The sequence below is a fragment of the Spinacia oleracea genome, chromosome 3, assembly GCF_020520425.1.
Source record: "Spinacia oleracea cultivar Varoflay chromosome 3, BTI_SOV_V1, whole genome shotgun sequence".
NCBI lineage: Eukaryota > Viridiplantae > Streptophyta > Magnoliopsida > Caryophyllales > Amaranthaceae > Spinacia > Spinacia oleracea.
The window spans coordinates 81,608,185-81,628,274 of record NC_079489.1 but is presented as its reverse complement, the minus strand read 5'-3'; the positions used below and the strand labels follow the sequence as shown (position 1 = coordinate 81,628,274).

The 20,090-nt window shown below is 36.9% G+C and overlaps 2 protein-coding genes and 1 pseudogene across 2 annotated transcripts; 1 reads left to right on the top strand and 2 right to left on the bottom strand.

Moving 5' to 3' along the window:
• Positions 1–10,021: 10,021 nt before the first annotated feature.
• On the bottom strand, positions 10,022–12,639 carry LOC130469147 (mitochondrial outer membrane protein porin of 36 kDa-like; annotated as a pseudogene).
• A 329-nt stretch (positions 12,640–12,968) lies between these two features.
• On the bottom strand, positions 12,969–13,940 carry LOC130469813 (uncharacterized). The gene has a single exon (XM_056839303.1). It carries the CDS (start codon positions 13,938–13,940, stop codon positions 12,969–12,971), a length of 972 nt encoding a protein of 323 aa, XP_056695281.1.
• Positions 13,941–18,141: 4,201 nt separating this feature from the next.
• LOC110797204 (uncharacterized) lies at positions 18,142–19,633 on the top strand. The gene is made up of 3 exons (XM_022002300.2): positions 18,142–18,423; positions 18,497–19,305; positions 19,438–19,633. Exons 1-3 carry the CDS (start codon positions 18,142–18,144, stop codon positions 19,631–19,633), a joined length of 1,287 nt encoding a protein of 428 aa, XP_021857992.2.
• Positions 19,634–20,090: the final 457 nt, after the last annotated feature.

Sequence of the window (20,090 nt, the reverse complement as noted above, 5' to 3'; positions counted from 1 at the left end):
TTAGGGCGAAAAATCGAAAATTATTAATCAATTAATTTCCGATTATCATGGATTCAAATCTAGGTCATAAAAATTTAAAATTTATCACAAATATACAATTTTTGTGGTGGTTTTTAATAATGTGTACCTAACTGAATCGTTAATTAATTATGAAAATCAAATCAAATTCTAAATTATTCGAATTTCAACAAATTAATTACAATTACAAATTAGGTTGTATAATTAACAAGCTTAGTCATTCAAATTTGTTAAACATATACAGTAGGTCAATCAAAAATTCAAGATTTAACAACAAGAATCGCAAATATTCAATTTAACATCTAAAAATTACAAACTTTTGCGTTCGAAAAACTAAAACGTCCGAAAAGTCATAGTTAGGCTTCGAATTTGGGAATTTGTCAAAATTTTAGAATGCCTTTTACATGCGGAATTGACACAAAAATCACTCGATTTCGTTGAGTAACGAAGAAACTGCCTAAAAACTGCGTACATATAATTAAATAAACGCAATTTGCAATTAATTAACAATTACGAAAATTAATCACCCGTTTTAATTCTTTGCAAATTTGTAAAATTTAACCATGTTAAGCAATTATTATGGAATTAATTAGAGGCTCTTGATACCACTGTTAGGTTATGATACATATAAACGAATATAAATCATGCGGAAAAACCATAAACGCCAGGATTCCAAATTAATTGCCACATAACAATTAGCATAATTAGGATGCATACTCTTTGTAGCGTGCACTCCCTTGCTGCGCCCGAACCGAACAAGAACAAGTCTTTAGGACTCCAAGTGTCTTCCCTCCGTAGAAAGTCCATAGCACGTCCGGATCCGCCTTAAGATTGACCAACTAGAATCGCCCTTAAGGTACTAAAATATTCGGCTATTATGGGCAAAGTATATGGCTGAATTTTTGCTCAAATTCTTACCTTTGAATACTTCAAACTCGTTGTAAATTATGAGCCCTTAACTCATATTTATAGGCCATGGAATAAGTAATCGAATCCTACTAAGATACGAATTAATTAAATTAGAATCCTAGCACAACTCTAAATTAATTAATCTATCTTTTAGGATTAGGAAATTCAATCAACAAATGAATCCGATACGCTTTAGGTTTCGTAAGTGAACACAAACACACACGCACGAACAGCAGCCCACGAGGGGCGCCATGCGCGCGCGCGCAGCCCACGAGTACTCGCAACCCACTGCCACGAAGCCCACACGCTGCCGCAGCCTTGGGCGCGCGTTGGCCTGCCTTGCGGTGGGCCTGGCGCAGCCTTGGGCTGGTGCGTTGTGGTGCGCGTTTCTCTTGCTGGACGTGGGCCTGGCTTCGTGTTGGGCCTTCGTCTAGCAGCTCGTCCGATGCTAATTCGTACGACGCGCTTCCAATTAATTTCACGATTCCAGAATTCATTTCCAATACGAACAATATTTAACATTTCCGATTCCGGAATTAATTTTCGTCTCGAACAAATATTTAATATTTCCGTTTCCGGTATTATTTTCCGATTCCGATAATATTTCCGATTCTGACAATATTTCCGTTTCCGGCAATATTTCCATTTCCGATAATATTTTCCGATACGTACCATGTTTCCGTTTCCGGCAACATCTACGACTTGGATAATATTTATATTTCCGATACGATCCATATTTCCGTTTCCGGCAATATCATCGTTTCTGGAGTATTCATTTACTTGCCTTTGACGATCTCAGCTCCCACTGAAACCAAGATCCGTCGATTCCGAATATTGATTAGATAGAGTATTCAATGCCATTAAATACTTGATCCGTTTACGTACTATTTGTGTGAACCTACGGGTTCAGTCAAGAGTAAGCTGTGGATTAATATCATTAATCCACTTGAACTGAAGCGACCTCTAGCTAGGCATACAGTTCACTTGATCTCACTGAATTATTAACTTGCATAATTAATATTGAACCGCATTTATTAGACTTATCATTAAATGCATACTTGGACCAAGGGCATTATTTCCTTCACTTTCTACACTACTTACATAATAAACCATCATTATCTTTAATTATAATATTAATTAAAAAATTATAAAAAATAGACATTTTAAAATATATATATCGAGATTAAACCAATAACAATAAAAGTTACAAAAATTTCTTTACGTATTAGTACCATATATGTAATAAATTTGGTCAAAGTTAGTAAGTGAATTGTGTGAAAAGTCAATATGACGCATCTTTTAAGAAATAGAGGAAGAATGTAGTGTAGCATTATATTTTTTGGAACCTCAAACTTCTATGTTTGGCAAATTAAAACCTGAAATATCACTCGGCTTTTGAAACTACAACCCTGAGTCTGATTCCTACAAACGGATAATGAAAGTAATGTCATTAATAATTTTCAATTCGTTAATATGCAATTAAATTCTTAAAGAATATCTTTAAAATAGAAGTTTGAATTATAAACCGCAAAGTGACAACTTTTGGCGGTTGTATTTGGAAAATTTTCCTAGTATTTTTAAAATTCTTATTGAAATAAATTTGACGATAAATAATTATTTTACTTATTCACGTAGTGATGAAAATCCTAGTCATTAAACATCACTCAACATTTATAACTACAACCCGAGTCGGATTCCTGCAAACAGAGACTGAAAGTAATGTCATTATTAGTTTTCTATTCATTAGTAATGCAACTAAATGCTTTAAAAATTTATTTAAAATAGAAGTTTGAGTTGTAAACCTTGAAGTAAAAACTTTTCGCGGTTGTATTTGACAAATTTTGTAATATTTTGTAAAATTATTATTGAAATAAATTTGACGATAAAATAATTATTTTACTTATTCATATAGTGATGAAAATTTTAGTCATCTATATTACTAAAGTAGAGTGATGAGAAATTTGAGAACTTCAAAACCCCACTCCTCATCTCTCATGCACGGTTATTTAAGGAAATCTAGACAATTACAAAAAAGCAAAAAACAAAACAAATCTGCTAAAGTCTACATGCATAATAAATTTAGAAACTAAATTGAAAATAAGAATAATTAAGAGTATTTGGACATGAAACAATAAGAAAACAATTTAAACTAGTTATTCAGTTTCAAATATAATCTCCCAATTAACTGGGTCGTTGCAAATTTTCAAGTGAAATGGGAAGAAGAATTTCGTTATTTACGAGAGGGTATCAACAAAATAAAAGTATCCATATAGTCAATTTTGCGGTTTCAAATATTTTGAGACCATCATGTATACATAACATAATTTTGAATTTTTTTAGCTTTTTACTTCGGGTTTTATGTTTTTTTTTTTTGACAAGCAAGAGAGAAAAATATTATAACCTGAAACTGGTTACAACCTAGACAGTGTAACCAGGCAGAGAGCCAAGGAAACACTGCCACACACAACAAGTCTCAACACACTGAGACTAGACAGCCCTAGAGCTAACTATAAAGCAAACAGCCAGCTCTTATGTAACTCATTAATTCTATCTTGACACAACTGAATAGCTCTATATTTTACACTATACTTCAAAGATTGGATGACAGTAGCAACAGTTGTCATTGCCCCTTCCCAAACTGAAGTATTCCTAGCTCTCCAAATTGCATAAACCAAGCCTGCAACAGCAGCAAAACCAATCTTTCTTTTAAAAGCACTGTTGCAGTACCTTCTAGTCCAGTTCAGAATCTGAAGAGTACTCTTCCTGGTGCAAGACAGACCTAGCCAATTTGTAATTGCAGCCAAACAATCAAGACTGTAGGAGCAATCAAAAAAGAGATGAGTGAAGGAAATAATGCCCTTGGTCCAAGTATGCATATAATATTAAGTCTAATAAATGCGGTTCAATATTAATTAACAAGTTAATAATTCAGTGAGATCAAGTGAGCTGAATGCCTAGCTAGAGGCCGCTTCATTTCAAGTGGAATTAATGATATTAATCCACAGCTTACTCTTGACTGAACCCGTAGGGTCACACAAATAGTACGTAAACGGATCAAGTATTTAATGGCATTAAATACTCCATCTATGGATATTCGGAATCGACGGATCTTGGTTTCAGTGGGAGCTGAGATCGTGAAAAGCAAGCAAGTGAATACTCCGGAAACGATGATATTGCCGGAAACGGAAATATGGATCGTATCGGAAATATAAATAATATCCAAGTCGTAGATGTTGCCGGAAACGAAAACATGGTACGTATCGGAAATTATTATTGGAAATGGAAATATTGCTGGAATCGGAAATATTGCCGGAAACGGAAATATTGTCAGAATCGGAAATATTATCGAAATCGGAAAATAATTCCGGAAACGGAAATATTAAATATTTGTTCGAAACGGAAATTAATTCCGGAATCGGAAATATTAAATATTGTTCGTATCGGAAATGAATTCCGGAATCGAGAATTTAATCGGAAGCGTATCGTACGAATTAGCATCGGACGAGGCCTGCCAGACGAAGGCCCAGCACGAAGCCGGGCCATCGCCCAGCAAGCCAAAGCGCAAACACACGCCAAGCCTCGACCAAGCCCAGCGCAAAGGCCAGGCCCAGCGGATCAAAGGCAGCGACGAGCTGGGCCGTGCACTGTGTGTGGGCCGTAAGGCCTGCGTGCGGTGCATTGTGCCACTCGTGTGTATTACTCGCAATCCTAAGGCTACCGGGATTCTTCATGTGATTAAATCTAATCCTAATAGATAAAGTTTATTTAATTAGAGTCCTAGTAGGATTATAATTAAAGATTTGTATTCTAATAGGATTATAATTCCTTTCCATAAAATCTATAAATAGGTGCCTAGGGTCACAGATTTACACAGACAATTGAAGTATTCAAAGGTAAGATTTTGGAACAAAAATCAGCCAAACACTTGTAGCCTATTAGCCGAAAATTCCTAGAACCTTAAGGGCGATTCTAGTTGGTCAAGCTTAAGGCGGATTCGGACGTGCTGTGGACTATCTACGGAGGGACGACACTTGGAGTCCTAAAGACTTGTTCTTGTTCGGTTCGGGCGCAGCTAGGGAGGGCACGCTACAAAGTGTATACATCTAAACTATGCTAAATGATTATATGTAAATAATATGTTTCCTGCCATTAAGGTTTTCCGCATGATTTATGTTTTGCCATATGTTTCATAACCTAACAATGAGCACTGGTCACTGGGGCAGAACCACAAATGGCACAAAGATTATCAGTGCTTATGCCATATTGATGAAGTCTATACTTGGTTTTGTGCCTATCCAACAAGGCTAACCACAGGGAGAACCTATGTTTAGGAACAAACAGTCTGTTCCAAATATACCTGGCCCATTGAGTTCTTTCTGAAGGAGTGCAGAGCTTGATGTACATACCCTTGATAGAGTATTTAGAGTCAGTGAGCCAGCTAGGACCATTAAGCTTGTCAGTACACATCCCTTTGACCTTGCAAATGTGCTTCACAAGCCAACTAGCAGCTAATGATAGTGAAAATAGCTGCCAGTTCTTGTTCTTTATATACAAAGCATGAATCCATTTCTCCCATAAATTATCTTGCTTTTTCTCAACTGCCCATGCCAACTTTCCCACAGCTGCTTGGTTCCATAGAGCTAAGTTGCTGAACCCAAGACCACCTTGTTCCTTAGGATCACAAAGCTTGTCCCAGTTGACACTACCAGGTCTACCATCATCATATGCTCCAAACCACAAGTATGATCTACAGATGGAATTGATTTTTTTAATGATGGAGTTAGGGAGGAGAAACAACTGACACTAATACACACTGATGCTCATAAGGACTGAGTTTACCAACTGTATTCTCCCGGCAAAAGACAGGTGTCTTGAGCTCCAGACTTTAATTCTAGCCACCATCTTCTCCACCAACAGATTGCAGTCACCCAGCTTGATTTTCTTAGGGCTAATGGGAACCCCAAGGTATCTGAATGGGAAATTATCAATATTGTAGCCAGAAAGACCAGTGATGATGTTTTTTGTATGAGTAGACAACTCACAGCAGTAGATAGAAGATTTACTAGGATTCACCTGTAAACCAGTAGAAGAAGAGAACAGCTGAAGACCCTCCAACATAAGCTGGAAAGAAGTAACATCTCCATGACAGAAGAGTAAGAGGTCATCTACAAAGCACAAGTGATTGAGATTGACTGTCTTACATCTTGAGTGATGTTTGAAAGTGGGATGAGATGCAACCAGCTTCATAATTCTTGAAAAGTACTCCATACAAAGAGTGAATAATAGGGGGGAATTCTTGAAAAGTACTCCATACAAAGAGTGGATAATAGGGGGGAAAGGGGGTCCCCCTGTCTTAAACCTCTTTTAGGTTGAATTAGGGGAGAAGGAACCCCATTTATAAGGAGATAATATTGAGTAGTGGTTAGGAAAGTCATAACCAACTGGATAAAGTGATGGGGAAGGCCAAACTCCTTCATAACTTCCTCTATAAAACTCCACTCTACAGTGTCATAAGCCTTCTTGAGGTCTAATTTCATCATGCAACTAGGTTTAGCATTGCCTCTAGTATATGACTTAATAATATCTTGGCAAATCATCACATTATGCAAGATTGATCTTCCTGCAACAAAGGCACCCTGAGTGGGTGAGATAATATCTGGTAACACCTGTTTAAGCTTGTCACACATCAACTTTGAGATGCATTTATAAATTACTGAGCAACAAGCAATTGGTCTAAAGTCACCAACAGAGTTTGGGACTGTAACTTTAGGAACAAGAGAAATAGAAGTGACATTCACTTCCTTGAGAATCTTTCCTGTAGTGAAGAAATCAGAAATGGCTAAGCACAAGTCATCTTTTATGATGGGCCAGGAAGCCTTGAAGAACTTACTGTTAAAACCATCCAACCCAGGTGCCTTATTGTTTGGGATTGCATTAAGAACTCTCCTAATATCCTTCTCCTGGATAGTAGAAGAGAGGCTAGCTAGATGCTCTGCAGTGAGCCTTGGACCTTGGTCTATCACTACTTCTTTTACTGGTATGGACACTAGTAGAAAAAACCCTTATTGCAGCGGGCTTTTAGACCCCTGTTGCAGCGTACATCGTATGCTGCAACTGGGGGGCCTGCAACAAGTCTGAACTTGTTGCAGCGTACAATGTTCGCTGCAAAAAGTGATTTGTTGCAGCGGGCTTTTAGATGTACGCTGCAACAAGTGCCAAAAATTTGGCAAAATTTTGGACTTGTTGCAGCGTACATATATATGTACGCTGCAAAAGACTCAACTTTTTGCAGCGTACATTTATTTGTACGCTGCAACAAGTCTGAATTACTCAATTTTTTGCAGCGTACATTTATTTGTACGCTGCAACAAGTCTGAATTTTTGCGAAATTTTTTTCCCTTGTTGCAGCGTACAACATATATGTACGCTGCAAAAAAGCACTTTTGGGGGGAAAATTCTAATTTTGTTTAGGGATACGTAGAGTGCCTTGCACCAAATATAGAAACCTGTCAAAACAATAATAGAATAACGCAACCTGTATAACAAATATAAAAACAACAACTGGAGTTTTGTATACTATATATCCCAAAACCAAAGTGCACATATTACATTTAAATATATGTTCCAATTTCAACATAAACATACATTTTAATATAAAATTTATTCTATAACAACTAAACCAACTCGATCAAGCGCGCTAAAGCCAATAATAAATACTTGTTGGTAAAAAACTTAGCCCATTGCTCACGAACCACATCAAATTCCTCGCATAAGGCGCAATCCTCGGAGTGTAGACCTTTACAAAAACAGAAATTTAAATTAAACATTAGATTAAATACAAATTAAATATCACATTTTAACATTCAAGAAACTAATGACAATGTCCTAATAGTCTAAAATGAGTCCTTAGGTTCTTTAGTTCAAAGTTAGGAGCGAAAATGTCATTTTAGCCTAAATATGACCTATAACGACCCAATGAGCCTATAGGTGCATAAATAGATTGGAACGAGTCTTAGATCGTTAAAATTATGCATATTAAACATGTAATAAGTTTTAAATGAGTCCTTAGGTTCTTTATTTTAAAGTTGGGAGCGAAAATGCCTTATTTTAGCCTAGATATGACCTATAACGATCAAACAAGCATTAAATGGGTATAAGTAGATTAGAATAAGTCCTAGAAACTCAAAACTAAGCTTCATATAATAATTTAAAAATGAGTCCTTAGGTTCTTAAGTTCAAAGTTGGGAGCGAAAATGTCATTTTAGCCTAAATATGACCTAAAACGACACAATGAGCCTTAAATATGCATAAATGGATTGGAACTTGTCGTATAAAGTTAAAATTATGCATATTAAACATGTATTAAGTTTAAAATGCGTGCTTAGGTTCTTTATTTTAAAGTTAGGAGCGAAAATGCCTCATTTTAGCCTAAATATGACCTATAACTATCAAACAAGCATTAAATGTGCATAAACAGATTAGAATAAGTCTTAGAAACTTAAACTAAGCATATTTATCATATAATAAGTTTAAAATGAGTCATTAGGTTCTTAAGTTCAAAGTTGGGAGCGAAAATGTCATTTTAGCCTAAATATGACCTATAACGACACAATGAGCCTTAAATGTGCATAAATGGATTGGAATAAGTCCTAGAAAGTTAAAACTAGAATATAAAACATTTAGTAGGTTTAAAATGAGTCCTTAGGTTCTTTAGTTCATAGTTGGGAGCGAAAATGTCATTTTAGCCTAAATATGACCTACAACGACCTAATGAGCCTTAAAGGTGCATAAATAGATTGGAACGAGTCTTATAAAGTTAAAATTATGCATATTAAACATGTATTAAGTTTAAAATGAGTGCTTAGGTTCTTTATTTTAAAGTTAGGAGCGAAAATGCCTCATTTTAGCCTAAATATGACCTATAACTATCAAACAAGCATTAAATGGGTATAAGTAGATTAGAATAAGTCTTAGAAACTTAAAACTAAGCATATTTATCATATAATAAGTTTAAAATGAGTCATTAGGTTCTTAAGTTCAAAGTTGGGAGCGAAAATGTCATTTTAGCCTAAATATGACCTATAACGACACAATGAGCCTTAAATGTGCATAAATGGATTGGAATGAGTCCTAGAAAGTTAAAAATAAGCATATAAAACATTTAGTAAGTTTAAAATGAGTCCTTAGGTTCTTTGGTTCATAGTTGGGAGCGAAAATGTCATTTTAGCCTAAATATGACCTATAACGACACAATGAGCCTTAAATGTGCATAAATGGATTGGAATGAGTCCTAGAAAGTTAAAAATAAGCATATAAAACATTTAGTAAGTTTAAAATGAGTCCTTAGGTTCTTTGGTTCATAGTTGGGAGCGAAAATGTCATTTTAGCCTAAATATGTCCTATAACGACCAAACAAGCCTTAAATGTGTATAAGTAGTTAGATTAAGTCTTAGAAACTTAAAACTAAGCATATTAATCATGTAATATGTTTAAAATAAGTCCTTAGGTTCTTTATTTTAAAGTTGGGATCGAAAATGCCTTATTTTATCCTAAATATGACCTATAACGATAAAACAAGCATTAAATGTGCATAAATAGATTATAATAAGTCTTAGAAACTTAAAACTAAGCATATTTATCATATAATAAGTTTAAAATGAGTCATTAGGTTCTTAAGTTCAAAGTTGGGAGCGAAAATGTCATTTTAGCCTAAATATGACCTATAACGACACAATGAGCCTTAAATGTGCATAAATGGATTGGAATGAGTCCTAGAAAGTTAAAAATAATCATATGAATCATGTAATAAGTTTGAAATTAGTTTTTAAGTTCGTTAGATCAAAGTTGGGAGCGAAAATGTCATTTTAGCCTAAATATGACCTATAACGGCCAAAGAAGTCATGAATGTGCATAAATAGATTGGATTAAGTCTTGTAAAGTTAAAACTAATCATATAAAACATTTAATATGTTTAAAATGAGTCCTAAGGTTCTTTATTTCATATTTGGGAGCAAAAAAGCCTCATTTTAGCCTAATATGACCTATAACGACCAAACAAGCCTTAAATTTGCATAAGTAGATTGGAATGAGTGTTAGAAAGTTAAAACTATTCATATTAAACATGTAATAAGTATAAAATGAGTCCTTAGGTTCTTTAGTTCAAAGTTGGGAGGGAAAATGCTTCATTTTAGCCTTAATATGACCTATAACGACCCAATAAGCCTTAAATGTGAATAAATAGATTGAAATGAGTATAAAGATGTCCAGTTTGTCGTTCCTGCAGTACCCAAAAGTAAACAAAATCACAAGTGTATCAGAAATGTATATCCAGTATCCAGCTTTCAAATGATACACTCAACAACAGCCAAAGGTGAAAGATTAGAACATTATTAAGTAGTTTTCGACAAGCAGAATCCAAATTTATTTCTAGGATACACGCATATAGAGATAATATGAATTACCAATATGAAAATTGTTAAATGAGAATAGGAGTGATTCTCTTTCTTTAATTTCTGAACAGCAATTAAATGTTGCACGTGGATATACCAAAGTGATAATCTGCTGATTAGTATAACAAAAACTACTTACACATTCACAGATGCAATGAGATCATCATTAGTAAAGCTCAGCCCAGCATTGCATTTGGTGAAGTTTCCAGAAGCAGTGTCAAATGAGAGGTCAGTACCCAAAGCAAGAGTACTGTTTCCAAAAACACCAGAAAAGTTGACAATGGGGTTTGCTGTCAAACCAAGGCTTGTGCTGATGCCAGCATACTCATGCAAATACTGAAGCTCAACCTGTTAACATAATTTATACTCCACAAATTAGAACCATTATCCCGTAGTATCTTGAACCATGCCTCTTTAGGTAAGAAAATACTAGAAAGATAATTGTATGGTACCTTGCCAGATCTCTGATCAGGAACACGGAAACTAAAAATAGCCTTCAAGCCAGGGGCAGGTTCATCAACGTAATGGTGGTGAAAAGCTAGGAGCGGAAGACGGAAACAGCAAAGAAGTTGGAATCAGATTACAATAGATTCCAATTATGTAAAACAAGATGTTCATAGAAAGCAATGCTATCTGTCACCAAATTTTACACAATTACCAATTATAAAAACCTATAAACCAATGAAACCGTAATGTATCATAGAATCAATTCGTAGTAATACAAATAAACAAACTCACATTGGAGTTGGTATCAACTTTCACATCGGTGGTAATATTCTTGTTTGTCAACTTAGTGCTGACATCAGCCAAAAACAACTCGCCCTTCTTTGTCCCAGTAGAAGTGATAGCCTGCAAGAAAACAAGTTTACATTAACTTTAGAAAATTAATCATGCCATACATGTCTGATTGACTTATTCTCTACATATAAATTAAGAAGTCAACAACAACCTTTAATGCAAACATACATCTTAACTTAATTTCTTTAATCGTGACTCACAACCCTAAATCTTCAGGACACAATGCAGTTCCTAATCAAATTACATTGTTATCTCGACTAAACCCACGGAATACAGGGTATTAATTATTTCAGGCTCGATTGTGTTACAAAAATAATTGTCAGCACATCAACCAGGGTACTCATAATTGGATATCCCATAATAACCAAAGTAGAAAATAACTGAGGAAGAAGAGGATTGAGGGAGACGAGTAATACCTGATTAAGCTTAGAATAGCAACAAGCAACATTGTAACTAGCCACTGAAGCTTCATTTGGAGTAGGCCTAGAACCTAGAACAGATTCAAACTTTTCTCGTGCTTCCTCGTATTTTCCGCTCCTTTGATGTTATAAAAAACAAGAAAATTAAAGAAGATGAAATAACATAATTAAACAGCTGAGTAACAGCAAACAGAAGAATGGATTGATAAATACTTGTAAAGTTGGAGGCCTTCCCGGAGGTCCTTTTCCCTACTTTCTTTAGTCTCCATCTTTCTCTGGTAATTTTGGCGCTGCAAAGAAATAAAAACTGTAATATAAGTTTACAGATGAATAGATGATATAGGTACTAAGTAGTGTGGTGAGAGGTTGGGTTGGCTTACTTGAATCTCTCTGACACGGTCACTGATAAAACCAGAATTCCTTTCAGCGCGAATAATATCCTTCTCAGACAACTCACCAGCATAATCAAGGTTTCCAAAGCGCTTCTGCATTTTCATGAAGAGAGGACCAATCCTCTGACGGATGGTATACATGGTTCTACCATACTCAGCAGCCGGCCAGATTTCTGTGCCAAACACTGCACTGGTTGCTATGACTTTATCCCCATAAACATCATTTGAACAAACCCTAAGAAACCCATAAATCATCGAACTCAAAACTATGTGATTTTGTCAATCATAAACCTAAAATTGAACCCTAATCTGAAAACGAAAATCAAAAACTAAATTTGAACCCTAATCTGAAAACGAAAATAAAAAACGAAAATAGAAATTGAACACACCATACAGAAACCACCGGAACCACGACGCCGAGCAACCACCGGAACCACGACGCGACGGGGAGATGCTGAACCCCCGGCCGACCAAGAATATATCTTTCAGTGACAGGCCGCGCGAGAATTGAACGGGATGGGGGAGATGAGGCGAGAACACCACACACCGGCGAAGACAGCGACGCAGGGCTGAGCAACGCTTGGGTTCGACGGCGACGCAGGGCTGAGTTCGACGGCGACGCAGGGCTGAGTTCGACGGCTTCTTGGATATTTGTTTAAGGGAAAAAGCTTGGAGCTAGAAGAGAAGGAACAACGTACGTTTGAGCCCGCTCGTTTGAGCGCGGTTTGTTGCAACCTAGGAAAGTAAAAAATTTTGAAACGCGGACTTGTTGCAGCGGGCAATAACATGTACGCTGCAATAAAGTCGGGTTGTTGCTGCGGGCTTTTATTTTGTACGCTGCAACAAACACATTTGCTGCGAACAACTAAAATGTACGCTGCGATAACCCTTTAAAGGGTTTGACCCGCGTTGACCGACTGGTTGTTAAAGCGTATTTATACATGTACGCTGCAACAAGGGGGCTGCAACAGGGGTTTTTTCTACTAGTGGGAGTCACCAAAAAGGGAACTGTAGAACTGAGTGAAGGCTTGCTGCACCCCATCACTAGTCTGAATCCAATTACCCTCTTGATCATGGATGGAGTTGATCTTATTTTGCCTTCTTCTATGCTTAATACTCATATGAAACAGTCTGGTGTTATCATCCCCCAACTGGAGCCATTGTAGTTTGGCTGTTTGCTGAAGGAAAGATAGATAATTGTGATGAGCAGTTCTGTAGGCCTCACTTGCAGCTTTCTCCACTGAGGCTAGAACACTGTCCATAGGGGCAGCATGAAGTGCATTATGTGCAAGAACAAGGTCATTGTGTGTTCTGATGACAGTAGCCTCAACTGAGCTGAAACCATTCTTGTTAAGTAGTTTCAAGTCAGTCTTAATCCACTTCAGTCTCTGAATAACCCTAAACATGTGACAACCATGAACTGGCTTGCTCCAGTTTTCCTGAACTGTGTGAATAAAATGCTCAGAAGTAACCCACATATTATAGAATCTAAAAGGCTTTTTCTGGTGGACCACTCTATAACAGCTCATGATCATTGGACAATGATCAAACTCCTCTTCTGGCAAATAAGTAGCTTCAGCAGTAGTGAAGATATCTTCCCATTGAGAGTTGGCTAGGACCCTATCAATCCTAGTGAAAACTCTAGCTGCACCATCCTGCTTATTTGTCCAAGTGAAATGTCTCCCCATAGTTTTAACTTCGGCAAGATTGCAAGAAGACATGCATGATCTCATTGGTTGAATTTCCCCCCATTTTACAGGAGAGCCCACCCTATCTTCAATAGCCATGATGGCATTGAAATCACACATGATCACCCAAGCCAAGGAAATTGAGGTAGCAAAGTGAGAAAGGTCCTGCCAAAGAGCCTCCCTGTCTTTCTTATCAGAGTGTCCATAAATGAAGCTGCACCAAAAAGTGTGACCAGCAGGCTTAGAAGTAACAAGGCAATGCACCATTTGAGAGCTCATGAATTTAACATCAACATCAAAAGAAATAGGGTCCCATCCAACCACTATTCTCCCATTTTTATGCTGGCTTAGGTTGGTAGTAAAGCACCACCCTGGACAAACATTAAGGTATAGATCCCCTAGTTTAGGAGTCTTAACCCTCGTTTCAAGGAGACTGAACAATTTTGCTTGATGAGAAAGAATGAACTTCCTCACCCTTAATTGTTAATCCTTCCTGTTCAGTCCCCTCACATTCCAACAAAGGATGTTATCCATTAGGCACAGGGGATCTCACCCCCTGACCTAATGCACCCCCATTTTCTCTCATCACAATGTCATCCGATACCACCTCATCTAAGTTATCCTATCCATGAAGCACTGTGAAACTGTTTCTGGTTTGAACTGGCCTTAGCTCATGGCATCTTTGCCTACTGAATCCTGTGGCTTGAATAAATCCCTCATCCTGTGCCTCAAGAACAGGTGTTGAAGCAGCTGTAACAACAGTTGGTGGGGCAATCTGTTGTTTTGGAACCCAAACCTTTCTGACCACTGGCTTCTTTATGTTAGCTACACATTTATCAGATGAGTGACCCATGCCCTTACACTTGGTACAAGTTATGGGAAGCCAGTCATAGACTACCTGTTGTTCAAGCTGGACACCCTTCTCATTCATGAACTGAATGTTGGTAGGGAAGGTTTGAGCAATCTCAACCTCAACCAGGACTCTAGCAAACATCAACTTGTCCCTTTTCAAAGTGGCTTGGTCAACTTTGATCACTGATCCTACCAGGCCAGCAATCTTGTTTAGGCTCTTCTCTCCCCAATATTTTACCTCCAAACCAGGCAGTTTAATCCAGATTGGGATAGTTTTCACTGTTTCCTTGGTCAAAGCCATATCAGGTGACCATTTCTTGATGATCAAAGGTTTAGAATCGAAGAATTGAGCAGTACCCTGAAGCACTTTAGCACAATTCTCCATGGTGGTGAAACGGACCAGAAAAATCCCTTTCCCAACTAGAGAAACCTTGTCAACACCCAATTTCCCCCAAATTCTATGAAAGAAACCCTCCATCACATGTTGAGGTGGGTTCGCACCTAGAATATAGCAAACAACAGCAGATTGCCAAAAACTAACTTCCTCTGCTATATCATCATCATCAATACAGACAGGGGGGGTTTATCATTCAGATTATTATCATTCAGATTATCATCATTAAGCATAAAAGGAATGGTGGAATTATCATTAGTTTGTCGCAAATTGCTCATATTAATATTCGAGTTCATCATATTATCATTCCCGCCATTTTTCGATTGAAAATGGGTTCGAACATCAGTACCTGAATTGAGGCCATTAATCCAGGCATTAAAGTCATCACGAACTTGAGATTGGTGTTGTAAATCTCTTAGTGCAGCTCTTGGAGTGAGAATCAGGCTCTCCTATGAGTAATCAATTTCTGTGTATTCATCGTCACTTTTCTCATTTTTGTCAGAATCGCCATTGTTGTTCATTATTGCTGAGCTTAGTTGTTCCTTTGTACTTGCACGAGTATTAGGTCGCTTTGAGGAATCTTGCACAGATTGCTTCCCTTTCTGGTTCTGTGAATTGCAATTGCGAGGTCTTTCCATGGCGTCGAAGACGAGGGACAGGTTCCTGCTTCGAACCCTCTCAAACGCAACTCGAAATTGTTATTTTATTTTCTTTTCTTTCCTTTTCATTGGTTTTATTTTTTGCTTAAGACACATACAATGTTTATATATTTTTTGGTTTTTTTTGGGTAAGTAAGTGAAATGTATATTCAAAATTCAAAAACGTGATTACAACCGAAACTATTTAAAGCGAGGAATGAACCTTCTAGAAAGGAAAACTCCAAGCCAAAGAAGGAAACAACTAGCAAGGCCGAGGCCTATGTACAACTCAATTTAAGCTACAAAACCAATTTACATCTACTTGTTTCATTTTTTTGTACTCCTATACATTACTCTATTTTTTACGTTTTGGTATTGCCACACAATAAACATTGTAGTTAACTAGCAACATCGTTTAAGATATTTTTATACTTTTTATAGATACCCATAAAATCGCACGGGCACAAACTAGTTAAAATAATTTGTGATTTATGATTTTTTTTAAAAGAAAAAATAAACAACAATAATCCGAACTATTAGTAGTCTTCCCAAAATAATCCTAACTATTGATTAATTCAGAATAATCCAACTATTAATCACCCCTTCCAAAAATAGTCCTCCTTTACCTATAACCTTTCAATCCAGTAACTTTTAAATAAAATAAAATTGAAGGCAATATTTATCCATTCTAGTTGTTGCTTCCCTCATCACCATTGCCATCATCGTCCTCTGCACCCCACCAGTCGTCGCCACGAGCATACAACTTGTCTTTATCAAATGAATATTTGACAAGCGTAGGTGTAAATAGTAGGGGTTGGCTACAGTTAATTAGTATAAGTGCAAGAGAAGAATGGTTAAGAAGCTAAGATATATGCAAATCCTATGTTTACGTTTAACCAATATAACTGAAAGATGGAGTTGGACTTTTTGTCAACTCTTACATCCATTGGCGGACCTATGGTGGGGCATGGTGGGGCACGTGCCTCACCATTATTTTTTTTTAAAAAGTTGGTCAGTTATTAAAAAAAATCAAAAAACTTGCCCAAAAATTGACGTGAACATGGATAAGTGCCCCACCAAAATCCAACTTTTCACACTTTACAATGTTTACCAGCCTAGCACGTGAGTTGACCGGCATTCCCAAAAAAAATTGATTTGTTTTTCAAAATTATTTCTCTCTCCTCAATTATTCTATCAATTGTGTCTCTCTCTCCTTCCATGAGTACTCACGAGTCACGAAGTCGACAACCTTGAATATTGACGACGCCCAGCCCTGTCAGCAGTCACCGACGGCCGGTGGGGAAGAAACGTGACAGTAGTATTGGCCCATATTCTTTGCTGGCGGTAATTTATCAGTTTTTCAATTGAGAATTTTTGAATTTTGGGAATTAGGGTTCTAAATTGGGGATTTAGGGTGTTGTCGTGTTTGACTTGGGAATTGGGCAGCTCGCCGGTTCCACCACTCGATCCATACGGTGGCGGCAGGAGGAGTCGACGGCAGGGTTTCAGTCCATTCGGACTGCCGGAGCAAGAGTGAGTTTTTTAATTTTGTTTTTCTAATTTTAAAGGTTTTTCAATTCAAGTTATTAATTTTATTTTTGAACTTTGAAGTCATTATATTTATGTCCAGTTCTATGATTACTGATTTACATTAATATTTAATGGAATATGAAATCATTGGTTTGTTATTTGTTAATGTTTATTATGATTAAGTTAATTCCTTGTTTAGAATTGTTTAGACCAAAACGTGTGGGATTTAAGACATTATTGATATAATAATTTTGGATTTTGATATAATTTGTGGAGTTGTGGACCTTAGTGGTCCTACTTGTTGGATTTAAGCTATTCTTGATAATGATTGATTTCCATGTACGTTTAAATAATAATACTTATAACTTATGAATAATTGGCAAAGAAACTATCTTGATAACAATGGTCAATGACTCAAAGGGTTAGAAAGAGTACTTAAGATGCAAAGTAATTATTTTATGAATTGTTAGTTATGAATCTAGAGTATATTTGTTTGATTGTGGATGGAATATTACACTACGTAAGTATGTAGTTTGATATAGTTTGATATAAACCAATTGAAATTTGGGGTTGATTAATGATTTGATGGGTGTTACAATTTTCAGAATGAAGAGAAAAAATACAAGGGATATTTCAAGTTTCTTTACCAAAAGAACTACCCATTTAGCTTCTCCTCAATCTCAAGAAACTCAACCAAATGTTCCTCCAACTCAACAAAACGTTCCTCCTACTCAAGAAAATTTGCCTCCATCTCAAGAAAGTGAACAAAATCCTCCTCACTCAACAAAACCTTCCTCCATTTCTATAAAGTGAACAAGATCTTCCTTTGCCTCAAGCAAATGAACAAAATCCTTGTCCACCACATAATTTCCCTCAAAATGATGAAAGATTAAGTGCCTTTGACATTGTCCACCTTCCACATGACCCCGGATTAAGGAGAAAGATAATTCATTTTCATCCCAGTGATAGAGATTTGGTAAGGAGAACATACATTCTAAGAAAGCCTTGTCAACCTGATGATTTTGTATTTCCTTAAACTTCATTTGGGAAGAAAATGCGTCGCTTTAATGTCAAATGGTTTGAGACTTGGAGACCTTGGCTTGAGTATAGTGTTTCAAAGAACAAGGCTTTTTGTTTCATTTGTTACTTGTTCAAGAGTGAAGATACTGCTGGAGGTGATGCTTTTGTTAATGAGGGATTTTGTGCTTGGAATAAAACTGAAGCCTTCAAGAGTCATGTGGGTTTGCACATGAGTGCTCACAATAATGCTATGCTTGCTATGGAGACATTCAAAAGTAAAAAGGCTTCCATTACTAGCGCTTTGTCTAATCAATCGGTGAAAGCTAGAAATGTCTATCGGACGCGGCTAGAAGCTTCAATTGAAACTATCTGGTGGCTTTTGAGTGAAGGATTGCCTCTACGTGGTCATGATGGGAAAAAAAACTTCATTGAGTAGGGGTAAGTATTATTCATTGTTGACACTCCTTTCCGCTCACGATCCTGATTATGCTAAAGTGGTTCTCAAGTCGGCCCCTGGTAATTGTCAACTCACATCTCCTGAAATCCAGAAGGATATCATCAATTCTTGTTCCAAAGAGACAACTAAATCAATCCTTGAAGAACTTGGTAAAGGTTTTTTTTCTATTCTTGCCGATGAGTCTGCCGATATTTCTGATAAAGAGCAAATGGCTCTTTGTTTGAGGTATGTCAACAAAAAGGGAGAAATATGTGAACGTTTCATTGGTATTGTGCATGTTCTTGATACTACTTCCTTGACTCTTAAAGCGGCTATTGAGTCTTTACTTATGGAGTATTCTTTGTCCCTCTCTAGAGTTCGGGATCAAGGTTATGATGGTGCTAGCAATATGCAAGGTTCAATCAATGGACTTAAAACTTTAATATTGAATGAATCTCCTTGTGCATACTTTGTTCATTGTTTTTCTCATCAATTACAATTGACACAAGTTGCTCTTGCTAAGAAGAATATCGATTGTGCTTGGCTATTTGTTGATGTCCTTTCTCCCTTGTTAAATTTTGTGGGTGGTTCACCAAAAAAGAAAGAATTTCTTCGAAAGATACAAGCTCAACATGTTGTGGATGCACTTTCCTCAGATGATCTTGAAACGGGAACAGGTTTGAATCAAGAACTTGGCTTAGGTAGACCTTGTGACACTCGTTGGGGGTCTCACTTTAAAACAATCTTGAATGTGCTTGATTTGTATCCAACGATCCTTGAGTCACTAGATTCCATAGGAGAAGTTTCCATTCAACTTGATTCAAATAGAGCTTAATCTATCACTCATTTATTGATGTCTTTTGATTTTTTGTTTGTTGCGCATTTGATGGTTAGTATATTTGGAATTACAAATGAGTTAAATAAGGCTTTGCAGAAGCATGATCAATATATTGTAAATGCAATGACCATGGTTGATGTAACAAAGTGCAATTTGCAAAAGATGAGAGATAATGGATGGGACTCTCACATGGAGAAAGTTACTTCATTTGTGGCTAAGTATGACATCCAGTTTCCAGATATGGAGGTGTGAGGGGGTCGAAAAAGCACGAGGCTAATGCGTGACCTCGTCCCTCGTGGGCGTGACGTTGTCAGATCAAGTGTAATTGGATTTCCTGTGAGTTTACACCCAATCGACTAGTAATATAGGAGTCGCCATTCAGTTTTTAACGACAATGAGAAAAACTGACAAAACCCGGTTATCGTGACATAAAGGGAGTGCAATTATGTTCGACCACGACGGCCATAGGTTCCCTTGTGATCCCTGGTGTGGGGATGGCTCAACGTACACCCGCAGGGCAGAGATTGATAGTTCGGGGGACTATAGCTACCGAAAGTAGTGCTCATCGATAATACTCCAGAGGCAGGTTATCCTTACTAGATCAGCATAAATAATTGAAGGGACATGCGTTAAACTATTAAACTATTCTGAATTGATTTTAGAAATATGCAACACATAACACTAAATCGATCGTGATTTTTCTTATTTA